This window comes from Miniopterus schreibersii (genome assembly GCF_964146895.1).
Source record: "Miniopterus schreibersii genome assembly, chromosome: 20".
NCBI lineage: Eukaryota > Metazoa > Chordata > Mammalia > Chiroptera > Miniopteridae > Miniopterus > Miniopterus schreibersii.
This window is the reverse complement of record NC_138122.1, coordinates 20,876,723-20,896,045: the sequence shown is the minus strand read 5'-3', so window position 1 is coordinate 20,896,045 and position 19,323 is coordinate 20,876,723. Positions and strand designations below refer to the sequence as shown.

General features: G+C 41.6%; 1 protein-coding gene across 4 annotated transcripts in view; it reads right to left on the bottom strand.

Annotated features, from left to right (window-relative positions):
• The window catches only part of CIT (citron rho-interacting serine/threonine kinase), a 123,034-nt gene that overhangs the window by 43,911 nt on the left and 59,800 nt on the right, over positions 1 to 19,323 (bottom strand). For all 4 annotated transcript variants that reach the window (XM_081123712.1, XM_081123713.1, XM_081123714.1 and 1 more), the window contains exons 14-22: positions 17,775 to 17,945; positions 17,456 to 17,506; positions 16,867 to 16,920; positions 14,376 to 14,516; positions 12,383 to 12,508; positions 8,654 to 8,749; positions 4,670 to 4,786; positions 3,579 to 3,688; positions 2,396 to 2,570 (exon numbers count right to left, since the gene is read on the bottom strand). In XM_081123712.1, coding sequence (XP_080979838.1) covers positions 2,396 to 2,570; positions 3,579 to 3,688; positions 4,670 to 4,786; positions 8,654 to 8,749; positions 12,383 to 12,508; positions 14,376 to 14,516; positions 16,867 to 16,920; positions 17,456 to 17,506; positions 17,775 to 17,945 — 1,041 coding nt within the window. The remainder of the gene's footprint in view (positions 1 to 2,395; positions 2,571 to 3,578; positions 3,689 to 4,669; positions 4,787 to 8,653; positions 8,750 to 12,382; positions 12,509 to 14,375; positions 14,517 to 16,866; positions 16,921 to 17,455; positions 17,507 to 17,774; positions 17,946 to 19,323) is intronic.

Sequence of the window (19,323 nt, the reverse complement as noted above, 5' to 3'; positions counted from 1 at the left end):
AGTGCACATGCCGAGCTGTGGGCTCGAACTCCAGTGGCGGGCATGCAGGAGGCAGCCAATCAATGACTCTCACCATTAATGTTTCTCTCTCTCTCTCCCTCTCCCTTCCTCTCACTGAAATCAATAAAGACATATTTAAAAAAATAAAGGCAGCACTGAAAGACAAAGATAATTTTTTAAAAAAGAAATTCAGTCTTGACGTGCTGAACTTGAGCAACAAGGGACGCATCAGGTGGGGATGTCTAACATCTGCTGGGATGATGGGTCAGAAACTGGAGAAAGGTGTGGGTTGGTAAGTCAGGGGCAGCTGAAGTCAAGGCTGTGATCTCTCTCCAGTGAGGATGACGACGACGGTGATGGCAATGACAGTGACTTGACAGCGGCAGATGTACTCACAATGAGCCAGGCACTGTTTTAACTCCTTTCATCTTCGTAACAACCCAATGGGGGAGGTACTACGATTACCGCCATTTTGCAGATTAGCAAACTGTGGCACAGAGAGATCAAGTAACTGAGTAAATGTCACACTGAAAAAAGGGCGGGGCTGGTTCAAACCCAGGAAGTCTGGCTCCAACTACTTACTGTTTGCCTTATTAAAAGGCGAGCCCTCAGAGCAGGCTGCGACTCTACTAGCAGCCCTGGAAATTCCTGATGCCACTTGGCAAAACCATGAGAGGCAGGTGACAGCGAGGCAAGCGGAGGTGGGTGAGGATGGTGAACACTGACAGGAGAACCCAGGAGCCCTGCACGTTCAGGACTCCACATGATTTGCTGGAGAAGAGCTAACACTGCACATACTGGGTAGAGGAAAGCCTAGGGCCCTTTAAGGTGAATCAAACCCCAGGCTGCCCCCATCTCAATAGCAGCAGGCGGCAAAGAGAAGGTGGACCTGACTTGTTACATTTAAACCTAAGCTCAAGAGAGCAAATATAGCCCTGAGCCTCTCACAAGCATTCTACATTTCTCCTACCATCCTTGGGGGACTAGCTGTATTAATTTAAGAACAAAGCAACACACCTCCCCTGGGGCATTTTAATTGCCCAGATGAGTTAGACAGCCACAGGGCAGGAGAGGTAAGAGAAACATTTCTGGAACAAAAAGGCAGGACAGCCAGCCAATGTTCCCATGCTCAAAGAAATCTACCTGAGTTATTTACACTCACACTCTTAAAGCTGACCCTGGGGGGGGGGGGGGGGGGTGAAACTTACTGAAGAGTAAAACTATCGCCTGGATGATAAAAGTTAAACCATCACCTAAGGCTTCTGGACGACCTAGAAAAATGGTTCTCAAACTCCAGAAGTGTAAGAATTTCCTGGGGTGCCTGTTAAAAATGCAAACCCCTACTCTCCACCCCCCTCACCCCAATTCCATTCCAACAGGCTGAGGGAGGAAGATGCCCAGGAATCTGCATTTTAATCGATATACCAGGTGGTCCTAATGGAGGGTCCACACCTTGACAACTCCTGTCCTTTGGAGAACTGGCTTCATTTTAACACTCCAGTATAAACTAAGACTAAGACATGCCTAAGCATGAGTATTCCCCAAGGTTTAGTCCTCAGGCCTCTGCAGGCATAACAGGCTTTTCCTTAAGAGTGACTTTCTGCTCTTTGAAGAATTCCATCACAAACATTTGAGCACGGTATTTCCACTCCCAGCCTGATGTCCCACTTCCAACAGCTACTCTCCGGAACTACAGTCTCACCTCTACAAGTGCCAGATAACCCTGCTTGCTAGGCTGACAGTGCCCAAGATCAGGGACTGGGTCTGTCTTGTCACATCTGGATATCAGGCCACTAACTGGCACACAGCAGGCATTTAATAAATACATAGTGAGTAAGTACATGAATGTAACTTCGTTACTTCAATCAATCTTACCATGTTACAACCAACTAGGTTGTACTTTCTTCCCAAAAACCTGGCTGTCCTTCCCAGCTTCCTTATACCTCTGAAGAGAACCACCTTCCATCAAACAAACCTAACATTTGGGTGTGTCATTTAATCTGCCACTGTCATTAAGCCATCCTGTGTAGCCAACACTGTGCTCAACTCTGTGCATGGGCTGGGTCACGTGACCCTTGATAAATCGAGATGAAGGAGGAACCACTCTGTCCCCATGTGAAGATGCACCGATTACATAAGCCCCACATGACCCTGGGAGGGAGATGCGTTTTCATGGCTGCTTTACAGATGAGGAAACTGACACACAGAGGGAAGGCAGCCTGCCCAATGTTAGAAGACTCATCAGAGGTGGAGATGGGAGTCTAACCCAGACTCCTGTGCCCTTCTCCATGCACAATGCCTCTCTCATGAGCACTGACTTATATCTGACACCTGGCTGGTTTGGGGGATCTCGAGTCCTCCAACAAATCCTCTGGGCGATCGCCCTCACTCTCACCTCCCTCAACCTTGTCTCCAGCTCCAGCAGACGGTTCTTGTCGCTATGGTCTTGGTGGCTGATTTTTTCCAACTGCTCCTCCAGCTTTCGGTTCTGGGCCTCCAACTTCCCAGCCTGTGTCTCCAGGTAGAACTTCTGTTGCCTGAGTTCTGAAATCATCTCTTCCTGGGCCTTCCTGGTGGGGGTGGTAAGAGGGACAAGCAAAATCAGTCTCGTCAGAAGTGAGCATGGCCACTCGGAAGGGCAGACAGAAACAGAGTAAGAGATGTGTCTCATATAGTAAGTGGACCATGGTCACTCCCAGATTAGCTCTGACCTGACCTGGCCTTGTGTGCATGATCCTCGCATTTAATCCTCACGGCTCGGAGTCCCTCGCCTATGGTATTAAGTATGGTCAAGGGGAGTGCAAGAGATACGAACATTTCACTCTTGGTAGACCCTTTTTTTTGAGTCTGTATAGGAGGCAGAAAGGGGCCCCCTCAGAGTACAAGAATACCCTAACAACTCTTTCAGGTGGGCCCTGGGGAAGAAAGGGCGATGAGAAGAAGGAATGCTAGTCCTTCTGCTCCTCTGTGAGCCATGCTCACCTCCCCACCAGACTGCTCTGAAGCATCAGAAACCAGAATGACACAAAGACCAAAAAGTAGTCTATCAGGCTGGTTTAAACTAAGATGGGAATGTTTTAGAAGCTCTCTGAAGAGCTAGCTAAAGGAAAAAAAACACACTCTGGAGATTGTAATTTAAAGATCAAAGTGCTCCTGGAACATGGAGAGTCCTTACTAAACCCCAAACTTCCTCTCCCAGGGCCTAACTTAATAACAGCAAAATAGATGGCCCGACTGGGCACACACAGATCACCTCTGGCTAATTACGGGAGGCAAGTCTGGGAACAAGGACTGCTGCTTTCCAAAAGCAAACTATAAATAGCCTCATTAGAGAGAGCAAAACACTCTATAATCTGATGGCAATTTGAAGCACTTAAGAAAACCCAGCTCAAAAGAGAAGACACGGTGGAATGAGACCACTTAAGAGAGGGCACGATTACATAAGTATGGAGTAGGGGGCTGGGCCAAACTACACAAGTAATTAAATCTAATCCAGCTCCACCAGACAGGGGAATGCAGTCTATGCCCCAGGAGAGCAGATCAAAGTGTAATCACACAGTTAGAATTTGAATACTTACATGTTCCTCTGGGTAAAAAGACTGCTGTTTGCTGCAAGTTTGTTGGCTTCTGACAGCTCCACAATCCTCTGTTCCAGGGATCTGATCTTGGAATCCATAGCATTGATCATCTGAAACACAGGGGACCTTTGAAACTGCAAGCATAGACAGTTCTCCCAGAACGAGAGTAACATGGGCCATGTGGGCCAGGGTAAGGGTCTCATCTGAAACGCAGGCAGTCTGACCAGAGGTAACAAGGCACTCAACCAACCTGTACCCTGAGGATCCCAGATCTTACTGCTCAAAGTATAGCACTCAGTTGTTTTACCAAAGCAGAGATTACATGTCCCCACATTAGGTAAATGGCCTGCATTAAAGACAGGCAGAAGGACCTATGCAGGAACCTGACATTCTGCAAGTAAGCGGGCCTCATTCAATCCCCGTCATCTACGTGTCACCTGAGCCTGCAGGAGCCTTGAACTTGAATCTGCAAGTTCATACTTCTCATCACCCATGGAGCTGTCCTTTTCTGAGTGAGTCCTTATCACCCAGCCACTACTGTCCAACATTCTCTGCATCAAAGTTTCCCAACTTAAGGAATCATAAAAACCAGGAGGGGTGATGGTTAAAAATATAATTTCCCATGAGGCTCCTTTAGCGAGTCTGATGTGGAAAGTCTCAGTAGGATCTGAGATAATATGCAGATTAACAAGCACTACAGGTGAGCCTTATGAGCAGCAAGTTTCTGAAATACCTGTTTACACTGCATTAGAAAGGAAAGAAATGGACAAGTGAAAAAGAGAAGACACATGAGGGAGACCAAGGGCTACTGAGCGTTCTGACAGGCAGCATTCTGAAGGACAATGTTCTAGCTGATGACAGATCAGCTCTTAGAGAAGCATGAAAAGGCGAAATTGGCCACCCTGAGTCGCCACCTCCACTGCTTTTACAAGAGGAAAGTTGCAGAGAGAGCCACCTGTAGCAACAAACTCCAACGGGTAAAACAGAAGGAATAACTCCTCCACTGAAATGGACTTGTCTCAGGTGTGTGACTCCTGGCACGGTCCACAGACCCTCCTTTGAAAACCAGCTCTGTGCTTTCTTATACCTACCGCCTTCTGCTCGCTGAGAATCTTGCCTTTCTCGTGGGCCTCCTCCTCGTGTCTCTGCATCATGTTCTCCAGGGTCTCCTTATCCGCCAGGTCCTTCTTTATCTGACTGTCCAACACCTATGAGAAACAAATGAGCAAGTTAGTCTCCTGAGTAGCAAAGCTGAGCAGGGAAGGCTAACAAAGGGCACTTGAGAAAAATGAGAAAAGGGAGGAGGGGGAAAAGCAGTGGAGAGGACTCTGGGGCAAAGAGAGAGGGATTGGGAGTCTGTTTCTCAGCTGAAATGAGGTTAAGAAATCTTACCATGAAATGGTAAGTAACCCACAGACTTGAACTAAAAATTTATTTTAAAATCAGCAGCCAAAAAGACTCAAGAGATATATCCAAAATGGAGGTGAACTCCAAAATGAGAGAGAAAATATGATCTCTGTACAGATCTTATCATTTGAAGGTATTACCTGGGGATAACTTTATCGTAGACAATGCACCAGTAGTTTTCAGAACTGCTTGCTCTTAATATATAGGAAATTAATCTAGATATCTCTAGGCTGTGAACGAAGAGACAGAAAGCTGAAGACCGAGGAAGTCTGTGTGACCAAGGTTCAGAAACAGCCAGGGACAAGAGGATTTTGCCCACCAGTAACGTAGGTGGAGAGTCAACAAAGAAGAAAGAAAAAATAAATGCCTCTCTCCTCTGTTCTTTCCTCTGATCAAGCTGCACAAAAAGTCACTGGAAAGAAAAACCTTTCCTAGGGGAAGAGAAACGCTGCTCTAAGCACCTACGGTTTCCAAAAAGAAAAAATAAAACAGTAATGGTATCCCCATCCACCAGCTTGATCTAATGTTCCGCAAGCCCTACTGGTCACCAAAAAAGTGGAAAAGAAAGACGACATCATAACTTGCCCAAGCCTTTGACCACAGCCCTGTGTTTCTCGTCTGAGAGAATCCAGTCTGCTTTTCGGAATGACACCAACTATATTTGATACTGGAAAGCAAACTGAGAGAATTGGGGTCACAGATGGGATTGAAATCTGTCTTTCCCACAATGTCTATTGTGAAGGGACCTTTAGAGAGCATGGGGAACACTGTCCATAAAAGAGCCAGTTGGCAGGGAGGGGGTCCACATGATCAAGAAAGGAAAGAACAGATTTCAAAGAGGGCCTTAAACTAGAACCAACTGATGGAAAAAATAGAAGGCGAGTTGGTGGGGAGGGACAAAAGGTGGAGGGCAGGGTCATGGGAGAGGGAAGAAGCGCAATAGGATGAGTGGCCCGTTCTCTTGGATGTCAGTGCATGATTCTAAAATTATGAACAAGAAAAGGATAGGATCTAGGGTATGATCATAATTATAACTAAAATGGCCTTACAGAGGCTGGAACAGGAAACACAAAACAGAACAGGCTACAGAGAAATGGTTTCATAAAGATTCCAGGAGGGAAGACAGAAGAAAACATCTTTCCCTAACATTCCCCAAAGTTCTTTCCATCTAGAAGGCAGCAGAGACCACATAATACCTAGACCAAGTACGCTCTTTTCTTACGAGGTGCAAAAGCAATAAAGCACATTTTAAGGATGCCACTGCTCAAAAAAAGACCCCAGCTTTGGCAGTGATGGAAACCAGTAAGAGGTAAGGGTGGGCCAGAAGGAACAAGCCTCAGTCAAGACAGAACACGGCTTTTTGACAGGAAAGTCAACATAATCACGCAAATCTCAGAATGAATTTTGCAAAGAGTTATTCTCATCATATAAAGGTGCCGACAGACTCCTGTATACATGTTCATAATTTTATGAAAGTTAGTCTATGCCAAAGATAAAAGTCTGGATGCCAGTAAGAATCAGAACCAAAAGGATGGGTATATAAAGTTTAAAATGCACTAAACTAAGTGCCATGCTAAAACACTTTGAGATTACTTCTGGGTTATTTTCCTATATTCCTTTTAATAAAAAAAATAACCAAAAGTAACACCCAGGGTTAACGAAAGAAGGTGCCGAGGTGGTGATGCTGATGATGCTGTGTGAGCACAAGCATGCTTAGCTCTCAAAAAAGGATCAGTCAACTCTCTGAGAATACCAAGCAAATCAGTAACAGCATCATCACAAAAATTAAAAGCCTTCTTCACTGTCTGATTTAATATTTGAGATATACTGACCAATGCCTGATTCTCTAGAACATAAGAATTGAAGATTAGGTCCAAAAATCATAATAAAAATGTGATGCAATTTTAAAAGGAAATAGAGAGGCTGGCATCCATTTCTGGTCATTGAATTTATTAATAATAAATGAATTGAAATAATAATTTCAACAATTAAAATAATAGTTGAATGTATTATTTTATATGGTGGGTTAGATTAATTAAGCCACCTCTTCTACAGAGAATGACTTAAATAGCTAGATAAAATATAGGAAATATTTTCCCAAAAGCATATCAAAGCAGAAACTTAGAAAGGTAAAAATGGCACAAAGCAGTTTTTAACTTGAGGCATTTGCTAAACCAAATAAACTGAACTTTTATTTGTAATAGCCTCAAAGGATAAGAATACAGACAAGTCAAAGCACAGGGCCAGCCTCCAAGGCTGGCACATTTTCATTCAAGGTCTCAAAGAATCCCCATTAATAATTCTGCCAGGAAAATGAGCAGCTCACGAAGCACACAAGGAGATAGGCACCAAGAAAAAGAACCAAGAGCAGCAACAGAGCAAAAACAGACCTTCAGATACTTCAGATATTGGACTTATCAGACACAGATCATACAACAAGTATGTTTAATGCATTTAAAGAAATAAATAATAAGCTTAGAAATGAATGCATGAAATAGAAAAATTGTCTTAAAAATCTAGAAAACTTGGGAAAGAACCAAATACAATATCTAGAAACAAAAAATACGGTAACTGAAATTTTAAACTCAGTGGGTAGGTTTAACAGCAGATTATACAGCTAAGAATAAAACAGAAAATATGTCAGAGCCTACCCAGAATGTAGCACTAACAGATAAAGAAATGAAAAACATAAACAAAGGATAGATTGGAGGTGATCTAACACATGCCTAATCAAATTCTCAAAGAAAAAGGAAAAAGAGAAGGGGAAGAGACAATATTTGAGATATAATGATCAATAATTTTCTGGAATTGATAAAAAATACCAACATATTCAAAGCTCAGTATACCTCAAACAGGATACATAAAAATAAATCTACACCTAGACACACATCACAGTAAAACTTCAGAAAATTAAAAACAAAGCAAAATTTTAAAAAGAGTCAAGGGGCTAAGAAATCAATTACTTTAAAAGACAGCAACAGATCAACAGCTGACTTCTCAAAAGTGGTAATAAAAACCAAAAGTCAATGGAATTATAATTGCCAACCTAGAATTCTATACCCAGCCAAAATATCTTTTAAGGATGAGAATGAAATAAAGACATTTTCACACAAACAGAACAGAGAGCTTGTCACCAGGAGAACTTCACCAAAGAATTTCCTCAAGGATACACTTTAGACTTATTGAAGGGATCATTTCATAAATTATATAAATGTCTAAGCACTATGCTGTACACCTGAAACTAATACAATACTGTATGTCAACAATAATTGAAAAATTGAAAAACTTGTTTTTAAGGATATGCTTTAAACAAACAAACCAAAAAAGGATCCTAGGTCTGAGATGGAGGAAGGAAACTAAAAGCAAAGAATGTGGTGAATCTTTCTAAGTCAAAATTATCATGGACTGAATGCGAGTGGGTCAAAGAATATTTTAAAAATAAACTGAGATACAAAATGAACCAATTTTTAAAATAAAAATTTTTGAACCTCTGATATCCAAGCCCCCACATAGATAACACCCAAAAACCTTCCACCATGGCCTGAAGATGGCATATACCCCAGAGAATCCTTTGGTCTAGCAAGAAGTGGGCCACAGTGCCCAGGAAGAGAGAGAAGTTACGTGGTGCTATAGGAGGAATGCCAGGGAAGATAAGAACGTGTGTTTACTTTAATTTTTTCCTCATAGTGCTGCTCTTTTTGTTTCAGGTGGACCTCTAGGTGCTGAGCTGAGATCTGGGCCTCCCGGTGCTTCTCCTCCAGCTCCTGGACACAAAAGAACACACGGTCAGGTGTGCAAAGGGCAGGACATAGCCAGTGTATGTAGATATTCACAGGAAACATGACTTTGGCACAGGCACCATAGGCAACAGGCATCTGCTCCTTCATCACTAGCCCTAAGGCTCTTGGAAAGGAAACCACTACCAAGCCTTGGCACTGGGCTTCCCAAGCGCAAGTATACACATATACACACACAGCTGGTGAACGGGGATCAGAAATCTGTCAATGTGACAGGTCAAACAAAGTCAGCTCTTCATATCTGCATAGAGAAATAAGAGTAACAAGGCAACATTTGAAAGTTTAGTATAGTGCAAAGCCCCTGACCACTATCTTGAGCCTCGAGCCATTTTCACTTCTATGAAACCTTAAATGAGAAAAGTAATTTTAATTTATTTTAAATTTAAAGTTAATTTATTATAAAAAAATATTTTATACTTTCCTCATCACAAAGTGATTGCTCAAGAACCCTAGCTGAGAAGGAAACTGATGTAACAATTCAAACACTTTGAGTTTTAAATGATTACTTCAACTGGCTGGTATGCAGAATATGTAAATGGAGACATTCATATGATCTAATGTTTATATCAGCAATTTTCAACCGTTTTCATCTCAGGGCACACATACACTAAGTACTAAAATTCTGTGGCACACCAAAAAAAATATATTTTGCCCATCTGACAAAAAAAGCAAAAAAACAGGTGTAATTTTGATTCATTCACACTGGACAGCTATTGTTGTGTTGACTTGTCTTTTTTTTTATTTGACAACCTAGAAGAAAAGAGGTCAGTGTCTCTGACTAAATAGTCAAGTATTACATGTTTTAAAAATTCTTGCAGCGCACCAGTTGAAAATCGCTGGTTTATATGATACAAGTTAATGGGAACAAAGCAGAACATAAAACACACTGATAATGATGACGTAAATATGTATGCATATATATTATAGATGTGAAAAGAATTTGGAGTAATATAAATAGCTCAAATTTAGTGTTCTCTGCATTCTTTTATTAAGTAGTCTGCTTTTAAACAAAATTGTAATTCATTTGAAAATTATACCAATTCATTTGCCAATGTATTATAAACCGATTTATAAAAGGCAGCATTTAATTCACTGAAACACTCTCTAAATGCAGATATCATATCTGCATCTACATTAAGTCTTATGAATCTAGACCCATTACTAATTACTAATATAAAAGGTTATTACTCCAAAAATAACAAAAAAATAAACAAAAAAGTTATTGGTTATTACTCCAAGTTTTCATCTCTTCACACTATTATGAAATTTTTCTTTGACGTGGAATTAATTACGAGAATTTTGAAGAATGAAGAAAGTATACAGGATATGTCCATAAAATGGGGAAAAAATACTTTCAAATTCACATGCACATAAAACGTTACTGATTAAGCTTTTGAAATTCTGAAGTCTGCAAGCGTTGGCTTTGCTTTGAGGGGCCAGTGAAGTGTTCAATTTTAAGACCAGGTACACAAGATCTGTTGCAATCTAACAGATGTGATCTTGAAAAGTTGAACATGAACAAGATTTTAATTAATAAAAACATAATTTAAAGGTCTGATGTACTAAATGATCCTCTGCAATGACTTCTTTTATTAAAGCAAAAGAATTTGCTATAATGAGAACCCCAATTATTTGCGTTGAAAGTTCTTACCAGGATAGCAAATCTTTTAAAGCAAATGACATTTTGGGATCTGTTTCCAAGCATCATCATTACATAAATGGAATTAAAGACCACCTTTGCCCATGTCCTAGATACTTCGCAGCCTAAGCACAGGGTTCTTGAGCAAAATGCACCTTCCGATAAATGAAGTCACAAGCACAAAGGAACTCGAGCAGGTGGCAAGATACATTCGGACAAAGAAATATGTTTACTTTTTCTTTATGTTATAAATAACTTGATAATCATCTTTTCTTACTTTCAGTCCTCATAAGATTGCACAGGAATGGAAATCAGAATCTAAAAGAGGTTGAAAACTCAGATACCTGAGAGTGACAACTTTAAGACCAAATTTCTGGTCTATACATGAATGGGAGTTTACAACATATAATCAAAGAATGCAGAGCTCTATATTCCTACATATTAATTGCAAGTGAACCTTTGGAAAAGCAGATATTCTAAAATCCGACTTCTTGGCAGTTTGGCATTTTTTGTTGTTGTTGTCATTTTTTAACACATTATCTTTTCTATATGTATTGGATCAAACTCTTCAGTCCTGTTATGCAAACACTACGGTTCGCTGCTATATTTCCAGCTCCTAGAACAGTGCCTGGCACATAGTAGAAGCTCATTAAATATTTGTTGAATGAATGAATGAACACATCACCAGTAAACAGAGAAACACTTTGCGACCACAAGAGACTTAACCACTTCATTTGCACAAAGCAAGGGATAGTGGTGGTGGGATCTTGGTGGGATCTAATTTTACTCACGATAAAATTCACATACTTGACAATCGCCAAGAGAAACTCTGATGATGGAAAAAGAGAACAGAAAGGGTAGACCAACAGTCACATTCGCCTTTGTGTATACAGACGTATATACGAAGACTGTGTGTCCAAGCAAAACAATCTAACCAATTTCTCTTTCACCTGTTTGCTCAAGAGCATCCATATGCTCATGAATATATATGAACACAGAAATGGAAAGTTTTAAAGGGTTTTTGGGTATTAAGTATAGGCCTATAAGTTGGCTATTCTTGAGTTCATATATGACTCATTTCCCAGAAGTGATGCAGAGAGAGAGAGATGAAGTGACCTGTTCACCACCTCGCCTCCTTATGGTAGAGAGAAACAGCCGACTACTCCAGAGTCTCTTCTGGGGCGGGGGAGGAGGGAGCTATGAACAGACTTCGAGTCATCACTAAGTGGCATCAAATTCCTGGCTCTGGGACTGAGATCCAAGGAGAGTCCTTCAAAGGTTCACCTGCATGCCACCCTGGCAGGGGCAAAACTTTAACCCATTTGCGAGTACTGCCCGAGCCTTCCTTGATTAAGTTAAATTGGTCACCAGAATTGAAAACAGAATCATGATGATTATAAAGCTAAAAAAAGACCTGCTACATCTAAGGAAATTGAAAAAACAATAACAACAACCAACTGTAGCAGAGAGGGTGAGTGGGTGGACACTGGTCTATGACAAATACTACTTTGAGAAAAACAATTCTGCATGACTAATTTATTTTTCTTCTCCAAAAGCAAGAATCTTGGTTTTGGTCTTAAAGGTCTAAAGCCCTAGTTTTTTTAATTGGCATTGCAAAGTTAACAGCCATACAAAACTCTGCTCATAGGAAGGACAGAAATGCTCCTGGAAAAATCTATCGGAAATGAGAGTATGCATGTTCATATTTTAAAATGTCAGGCAGTAGCAAACAGAGCAAAAAAATAATAATATTTACGGATCTGTTACCAGTGCTGAAATGCCCCAAATTTGGTTATTCATACTGTTCTCTGATGTGGCAGACACTGAGATTACTTCTCTTAATTCACCTGCTCGGTGACACCTCCCCTCGGACAGTGCTTAAAATACTTCTTTTTTACCCCCTTCCCTTTGCAACCTCTGCCCTGTTATCTTTTAACTTTTCAACTTTGGTTCCTGCTCACCAGAATTTTATCAGCCATCTGCTGGATCTGTTGGGACTTTGTCTGGATGTCATCCTTCAGTCTGCTTTCTCTACGCTCCATGGTCTCTAGCCTCTTTACCTTGTTCTCCAGAGAATGGCGGCGTTCCTGTAGATCGTGAATCAATCAGAGAGTTTTAATGGGGTAACCGCCACGGGCGTAATGCCTGCGCTCGAGGCGGGAAGAGAAGTCTCAGGCACCCACAGCAACAGCGAAGAAAAGAAGACTCTAGAATTCAAGTACTCGGTTGTGTAGGTTACAAGAGTGCATTCATTCATTCAAATATTTACCAAGCACCTACTATCTGCAAAAGAATACACGCTAGGCATCACGGAAAATACCGAGAGGAAGCGACATAATTCCTGCCCTTGCAAAAGATAAGATAAACACAGGCAAACATAATATAGGTTAAGGGGGAAGAGCCATAAAGCAAACAGGCAGAGTGCTGCAGAAGGCTGGAGGCAGGAAAGAGGACGTTTACCCACCAGGGGAGGGGAAGAGTCCCAGAGACATAAGCTCTGGAGAGGGCCAGGATAGGGGAGGGCAGAAGAGGAGGGGTGGAAGGCCTCTCAGACAAAGGTAAGCACGTTAGCAGAAACATGGAGGTGGTCAAGACCCAGTTCAGGCCCCAGCTGAGGCCTAGAGCAGCTACAGCTTAAGATGCGTGATGGGGAGCAGGAGAAAGGGTGAAATTCAAAAAAAGGTGGGCCAAATAGTTTTGAGTTTCATGTACCAGGTTCAGGGGTACACCTAAGATATAGGGAAGGTTTGGGATGGGGTACGGGGTACTGACGAGCCTTCTGTCTGAGGTCCACGAGTCTTACACTCTGTGAGCTAGCTGGGAGGAAGGAGACACCGGAAGCAGAAGGCAAAACAATTCCTATTGCTCAGCTCAGAGGAAGAGGGCCTGGTCTATGAGGAGGCCTACAGAAATGGCAAGCAGGGGATGAACCGAGGAGACGGGATGGCTGTATTTATAGGACTGAGTGACTCACTGAATGGCAAGGTCCACGGAGAATCAGATATGATGTCAAGGTTTCAAGCCTGGGTGACTAGATGAATGATGCTGACCCTGACCACTATGAGGATATTAAGAAGGGAACTCAGTTCGTGGGGGAAGACCCCACATTCATTCTGGATTTGATGCACTGTTCGGACACCCAGTCCAGATGTCAGGGGAGCAGTGGGAAATACTGCCTGGAACACAGGTGAGGATGGCCCCGAAGAGACATAAGCCAACAGGTTCATGCCAGCACTGTGATAGGGAAAGCAGGCGGCCCAGCAACAGGCATGGCTAAATCAACTGTGGCACATCCGTTTTTGTAGACCAACCACCAAGGAGCTAGGGGAGATGGATGGGAGAAAAGGGGAAGTGTCACTTTTTATCCTATATTCTTCAGTACTACTGCTTAAGTTTTTGACAATGAGAAGACACTCGTGTGTTTCCTGTATAAGTATATAAACGATTTCAACAACAACAACAACAAAGAATTTGAGGGAGAGAAGACACCCAGAAATACAAATCTGGGAAGTCATCGACACACAGGTCGTAGCTGAAGCTTTGGAAATTAATATGTTATTAACGCTGTGGGGAAAAGACAAGGAAAGACAAGGATACAGAGCGAAGAAAAGAAAAACTCAGGGGTGGCGTTACAGTCTGTTATATAAACATAAGTCAACCCTCCCAGATGAGTGAGCAGGTCAGAGGAAAACAGAAAGGAAAAGCTTTCATCAAAACATCTTTCAACTTGAAGCTGCTGTGACAAATCTTTCTTCCCCTCTGGGGAAAATGTTTCGAAGCCTCTGGAGTTTCAAAGATATTTGCAGAAGGGAAAGTGGTTTGGTCAGATATAAGCAAAGGGTGGCTTTGCAGTTCCTTTCCCTTGGCACAGCCAAAGTCTGGTCACTGTCACTCCCATGTGGCCACGCTGGGACTGGGGTCAGTCCAACCACAGGCTGGCAGTCCCCTACTCACCTCGGCTTCTACCAGTTTCTTTTTGATGCCTTCAGAAGAATCCTCGCGGTTCTGCAGCTTCTCCAGCTCGCGCTCGGCCCGCTCCTTCGCCTGGCGGATATTCTGCAGCAGCTCGGTGGCCTCCGTGCTGGCTTTTACAGCCTACCAGGAAAGAAGGAACAGGAGATGGATGGCCAAGTTTATTCAATATTCTAAATGGGAAAAATCAGGAAACACTGAGCATTTATAGTATGTCCATTTTTCAAAACATATAAACATTTATTTTAGTCTGTCTTTTGTCTATTCTAAGATGCACACATTTTTAACATCACTGAATCTGGAATACATCCTACAATGAAAATTGACGGCGTTTTTCCTTCTTGGGGTATATGAGATAATGGTATATGTGAAAACCATTAGCATCTTAGATTCAATGCAACGTAGTCAATGCAAACATGAAAGTCTAGAAGAATTTATCTGTCCAGGTAATAATGGATTTACATTGGATCATTAATTTTCTCCTTATTTAATTATCTCACTTGCTAATTTTCCTATGGAGAATCTGTACTATGTTTACAAGAAAACAAGACAAAAACTGTAATTTAAACTATTTTTCAAATAAGTACCTTTCTAAGGGCACAACAACCATAGTGCTCATGATAATTCACAAATCTGTTGTTGTTTTTTAAAATAACACCTTTTGAAGTTAATTTTTATTTGGTTCTTCACTATTCTGCCGCTCTTATAGCATCATAATAAAGATCTGAGTTTTAAAAAGCAACAACCTCACACTTTCTTACTTTAAATTAAAAATTTTTAAACTATAAACTCAAAATTTTAAAGTGGAAACTGCAAAAAAACTCCAATTTCAAGACCAGCACTGTCCACATGGAAGCCACAAGCAACATGTGGCCCTTGACCACCTGAATGTGGCTGGTGTGACTGGGAATTAAATTTTTTATTTTATTTAAGTTTAGTTCATTTAAAAACTAAAATAGCCCTGCCAGAGTAGCTCAGCAGTTGAGTATCAACCTTTAATCCAGGAGATCAAGGTTCGATTCCCGGTCAGAGCACATGCCCCGGTTGCGGGCCCGATCCTCAGTGGTGGGAGGCGTGCAGGAGGCAGCCAGTCAATGACTCTCTCATCACTGATGTTTCTATCTCTCTCTCTCCATCTCCCTTCCTCTCTCTGAAGTCAATAAAGACATATTTAAAAAAAACAAAACTGAAATAGTGTAAATGTTTTAATATTGATACATGCTACCATAATATATTGGATATACTGGATTAAATAAACCATACCATTCAACTAATTCCACCTGTTTCTTTTTGCTTTTTCTACTGTTTCTACAAGAAAATTTTAAATTTTATCTGTGGCTGACATTTGTGGCTTGCATCACACTTCTATTGGAGAGCACAGTTCTAGATGAAAATAGGAATCCTTACACAAGCTTCTAGCTGAAAGAGGGCAGTAAAGGCTTTCATTAGTGGCTCAAGAACAGGTAAGGGGAGAGATGAACAGATAAAAGAAAACGTGGTAGATACAGACAATGGAATATTATGCAGCCTTGAAAGTCCAAGGAAATCCTAACACTTGCCACAAAATGGATTAAACTCAAGGACATTATCCTAAGTGAAGTAAGCCAGTCACAAAAGGATAAATACTGTATTATTCCACTCACATGAAGTATCTACAGCAGTCAAAACCACAGAAACAGAAATAAAAAGGTGGTTACCAAGGTCAGGGGGGCAGGAGAGGAGCGTTAGTGTTTGACAGGTATAGAGTTTCAGTTTTGCAAGATGGAAAAGTTATAGAGATCCATTGTACAACGTGAATGTACTTAACACTACTGAACTATACACTTCAATGGTTACGACGGTAAATTTAATGCTATGTGTTTTTCACTGAAATTCCTTTTTTAAAGAATAAGAGGAGGCTCTATTAAACTAAGGCAATAAACACATTCCTAAACATCCACAAGGCATGTCTCAGAACCACATTCATTCTGGCCCTTTCACTGGCATTTCCAGGGTTCAACTAGCACGAACTTTGCAGGACGCTGTAAACCAAGCACGGCCCTCCCCCCACCATGAGCCAGTTCCACGGCTCCTTCCACCTTCCAGCGCACAGCAACGCTGCCCACAGAGTTTCTGATTGAAAGCGGTCTGGGTCGTGAACAACACATGCTTCCCTTACAAATGTGCAAAATGGGGAGCCTGGCCCCACAGAGGGAGAGAAGTCGGCATCTCGGGTTCTGTCATAGTATAATTAGAAATTTTTCTTGAGAGTCTCACACAGCTTGGTTTTTAAAAATAAACACTGCTGACACATCTCAAAAGAAAAAGTATATTCAGAACTCTCATACTTTCAGGTAATAGCTCACTCCCCCTTCATTTTCCTCGGCGCTGGGTGACTAAATCTGTGTCTTTCATCTTTCATGCTCCAGGGCGAGGCAAGGTAAAATATTTGGAAATGGGGGGTAAGTTCCCAAGAAAATCCCCTTGGGCTTACCTTCTCCAGCTTCTCTTGGAGCTCCTGAATTTTGAGCTGCTGCTCAGCATTGATCTATAATTAAAATCCCAGGAAATAAAGCAAAAGGCAAATCGGTATTAACGTCTTGCTACATTTACTGCAGTCCTATTTTCTTGAGGGTTCTGTGGGGTCTTTTTGCTTTGTTTTCCAGTATCTACTAATGGAGAGGAGAAACAAGTGGCCTATCAGAAAAGACTTGGACTGTCCCAGCGCAAACCTCCACAGAAGGTTAGCTATTTCTCCAGAACCAGCAACGTACAAAATGGCAGAAGGAGAATCAAAGTCGCCCGGCGCCTTAAAGGCAATGAGGATTCTCACACATACTTGACTGAGTCTGGGTTTGCTTGTCACTGTGAGCGTGCCTGAGGGAAAAATGAAGCAGGAGTCTTTTACCCCTTTTAGAACCACAGCTGAAGCTGAAAGTGGTCACCCAGAGGCTGACCATCAAATTAAACCTAGAAGAAAGTTCTCTATTCATTGCAAGAATATTCTTACCAATGACTGGCCATTGACAGTGACCTTTAAAAGATTATCTACCAAGAAGAGCAGTAGCAATAATAGAAAATACCTTCTCGAGTCTGGAATATTCTCCCACTTCAGGCTGCCCTTGATCCTTAGCCTGTAATTTAAAACATATAACGGGAATCTCAAGAATATAAAAGTCTTCTAGACAACACTACCTCCTGTACTTTCCTGGTCTCTGTGACCAAAATAATGATGATAATGATGATGATAAATAGATTATCTTCTATAAATAAAGACCAGGAACTTTCCAGGGTATCCAATTATTTCCCAAACGTACACTCATCAGGCCAGTACTCCCTTTATTCTTGATAAGAGCATCCATGACTCTACCCCAAAACACCCTCCTGGTGGGTGGCCGCTACCTTCAACAGTTTATGCTGACACTCAGTCGCCTTCCGCTTAAACTCTTCGGCGGCGAGCCGGGACTCCCTCAGCTCGGACTCGTACAGATCACTCCGTCTTCTTGCTGAAACCAGGTCCTCTTCCAACTGATTCATCATTAACCTCATTTCTTCCACCTGAGCCTGGTACTCCTACAGGGCAGATGACGGGAAAAAGGTGAACGTTAGAACCCCTGAAAGAAAAGGCAGGCAGTGGAGATGGACAGTATCGGCCACAGAGGGAAGACAAAAACCGAAGAGAGACTGGCAGAGAACAGACCTAGAGAGAAGGTGAGTAGACAGATGGGCAAAAGGGGAGGCGTGGGAGGATGGAAGAGGGAGAAAAGAATATTAAATCTTTAAACCGTTTTAATGTGGAACATGTATCACTAGTAACACCATTTGGAATAAAATGTGCCTATAATAAGATCCTTTGAGCAAATACTATCACAAATAAGCACAGAACCTTAAGGCATTTGCAACACAGGAGAGCTGAAAGGGATGTTCTTTAAACAACTGCGACAAACTGCTTATGTGTAGCTTTCTTCCAAGGGTAATCGTTTATATAGATTTGTCCTTTAGAAGTCATGTGCTCCTAACATAATTAGATATGGTACTAGTTTTAAAATTAACCTTTTAGACAGCACAAGAGGGTAATTGGAAATCTCGGTGGAAAGAATCTTGGAAGGTGAAACTCATCATGTCAGATTCTCACCATTAATTTTTCTGAGCCCAAAACTGAATGATGAACTTAACGTTGCTCTTGAAACGCAAGTCACCCTGAAATTTGCAAGAGTCAGAAAACACTGGCTCTGGTCACAATAACCTGTGAGACAAATTCCAAAGAAAGAATCATCTTGTTCCCTCCAAAAACCCTTCAAAGTGATCCAAACAGCCTGACCTTTTCCAAAATCAAAACAGAACATCTGAATTGTGGTTTTTTTCAAAATGGGATTTACCGGAAGAAATGGGCAATGGTTTTGAAAACTTTTGGCCAAAGTATGAAAATAGTCTTTGTTAGAAAAATCAAAGCTTATATGTATAAGGATTATGAATGAGCACTTAGACAATCCAAAATGTCTTGGGTTGGTGGGTGGGTAGGGGGGATATAAAATGAAAAGAACAAGGAATTGAATCAGGACTGTCTTTGACATTTACAATATACATCGAACATCTCTAAGGTCCGTTCTCCCAAGGAGTAATTAAAGAGGTATTAATTGAACGAGGATATGTTGTTGTTTCTAATAATAGCACATAAAGGAAATCTTTAAGCCTATTGTAACAGGCAATCCCCCCAGTGCACACTAAAAGGGAAGTGATGTCCTTATGAAAATTGGGTCGTTTTCATGCAAGCACACCTCTCGCTACATCACTGGTAGAGGGGAAATAAAAAGGAGTAAGCCCAGAGTGAACACAGTCTTATTCCACTTCACCCAAAAATATGCTGTTGTTGAAGGTCAAGCCTAGAAGCCGTGGGGCACCGGGTTTCCGGGTGGTGCACACTAAGTGGCTGACGTGAGGTTATATAACC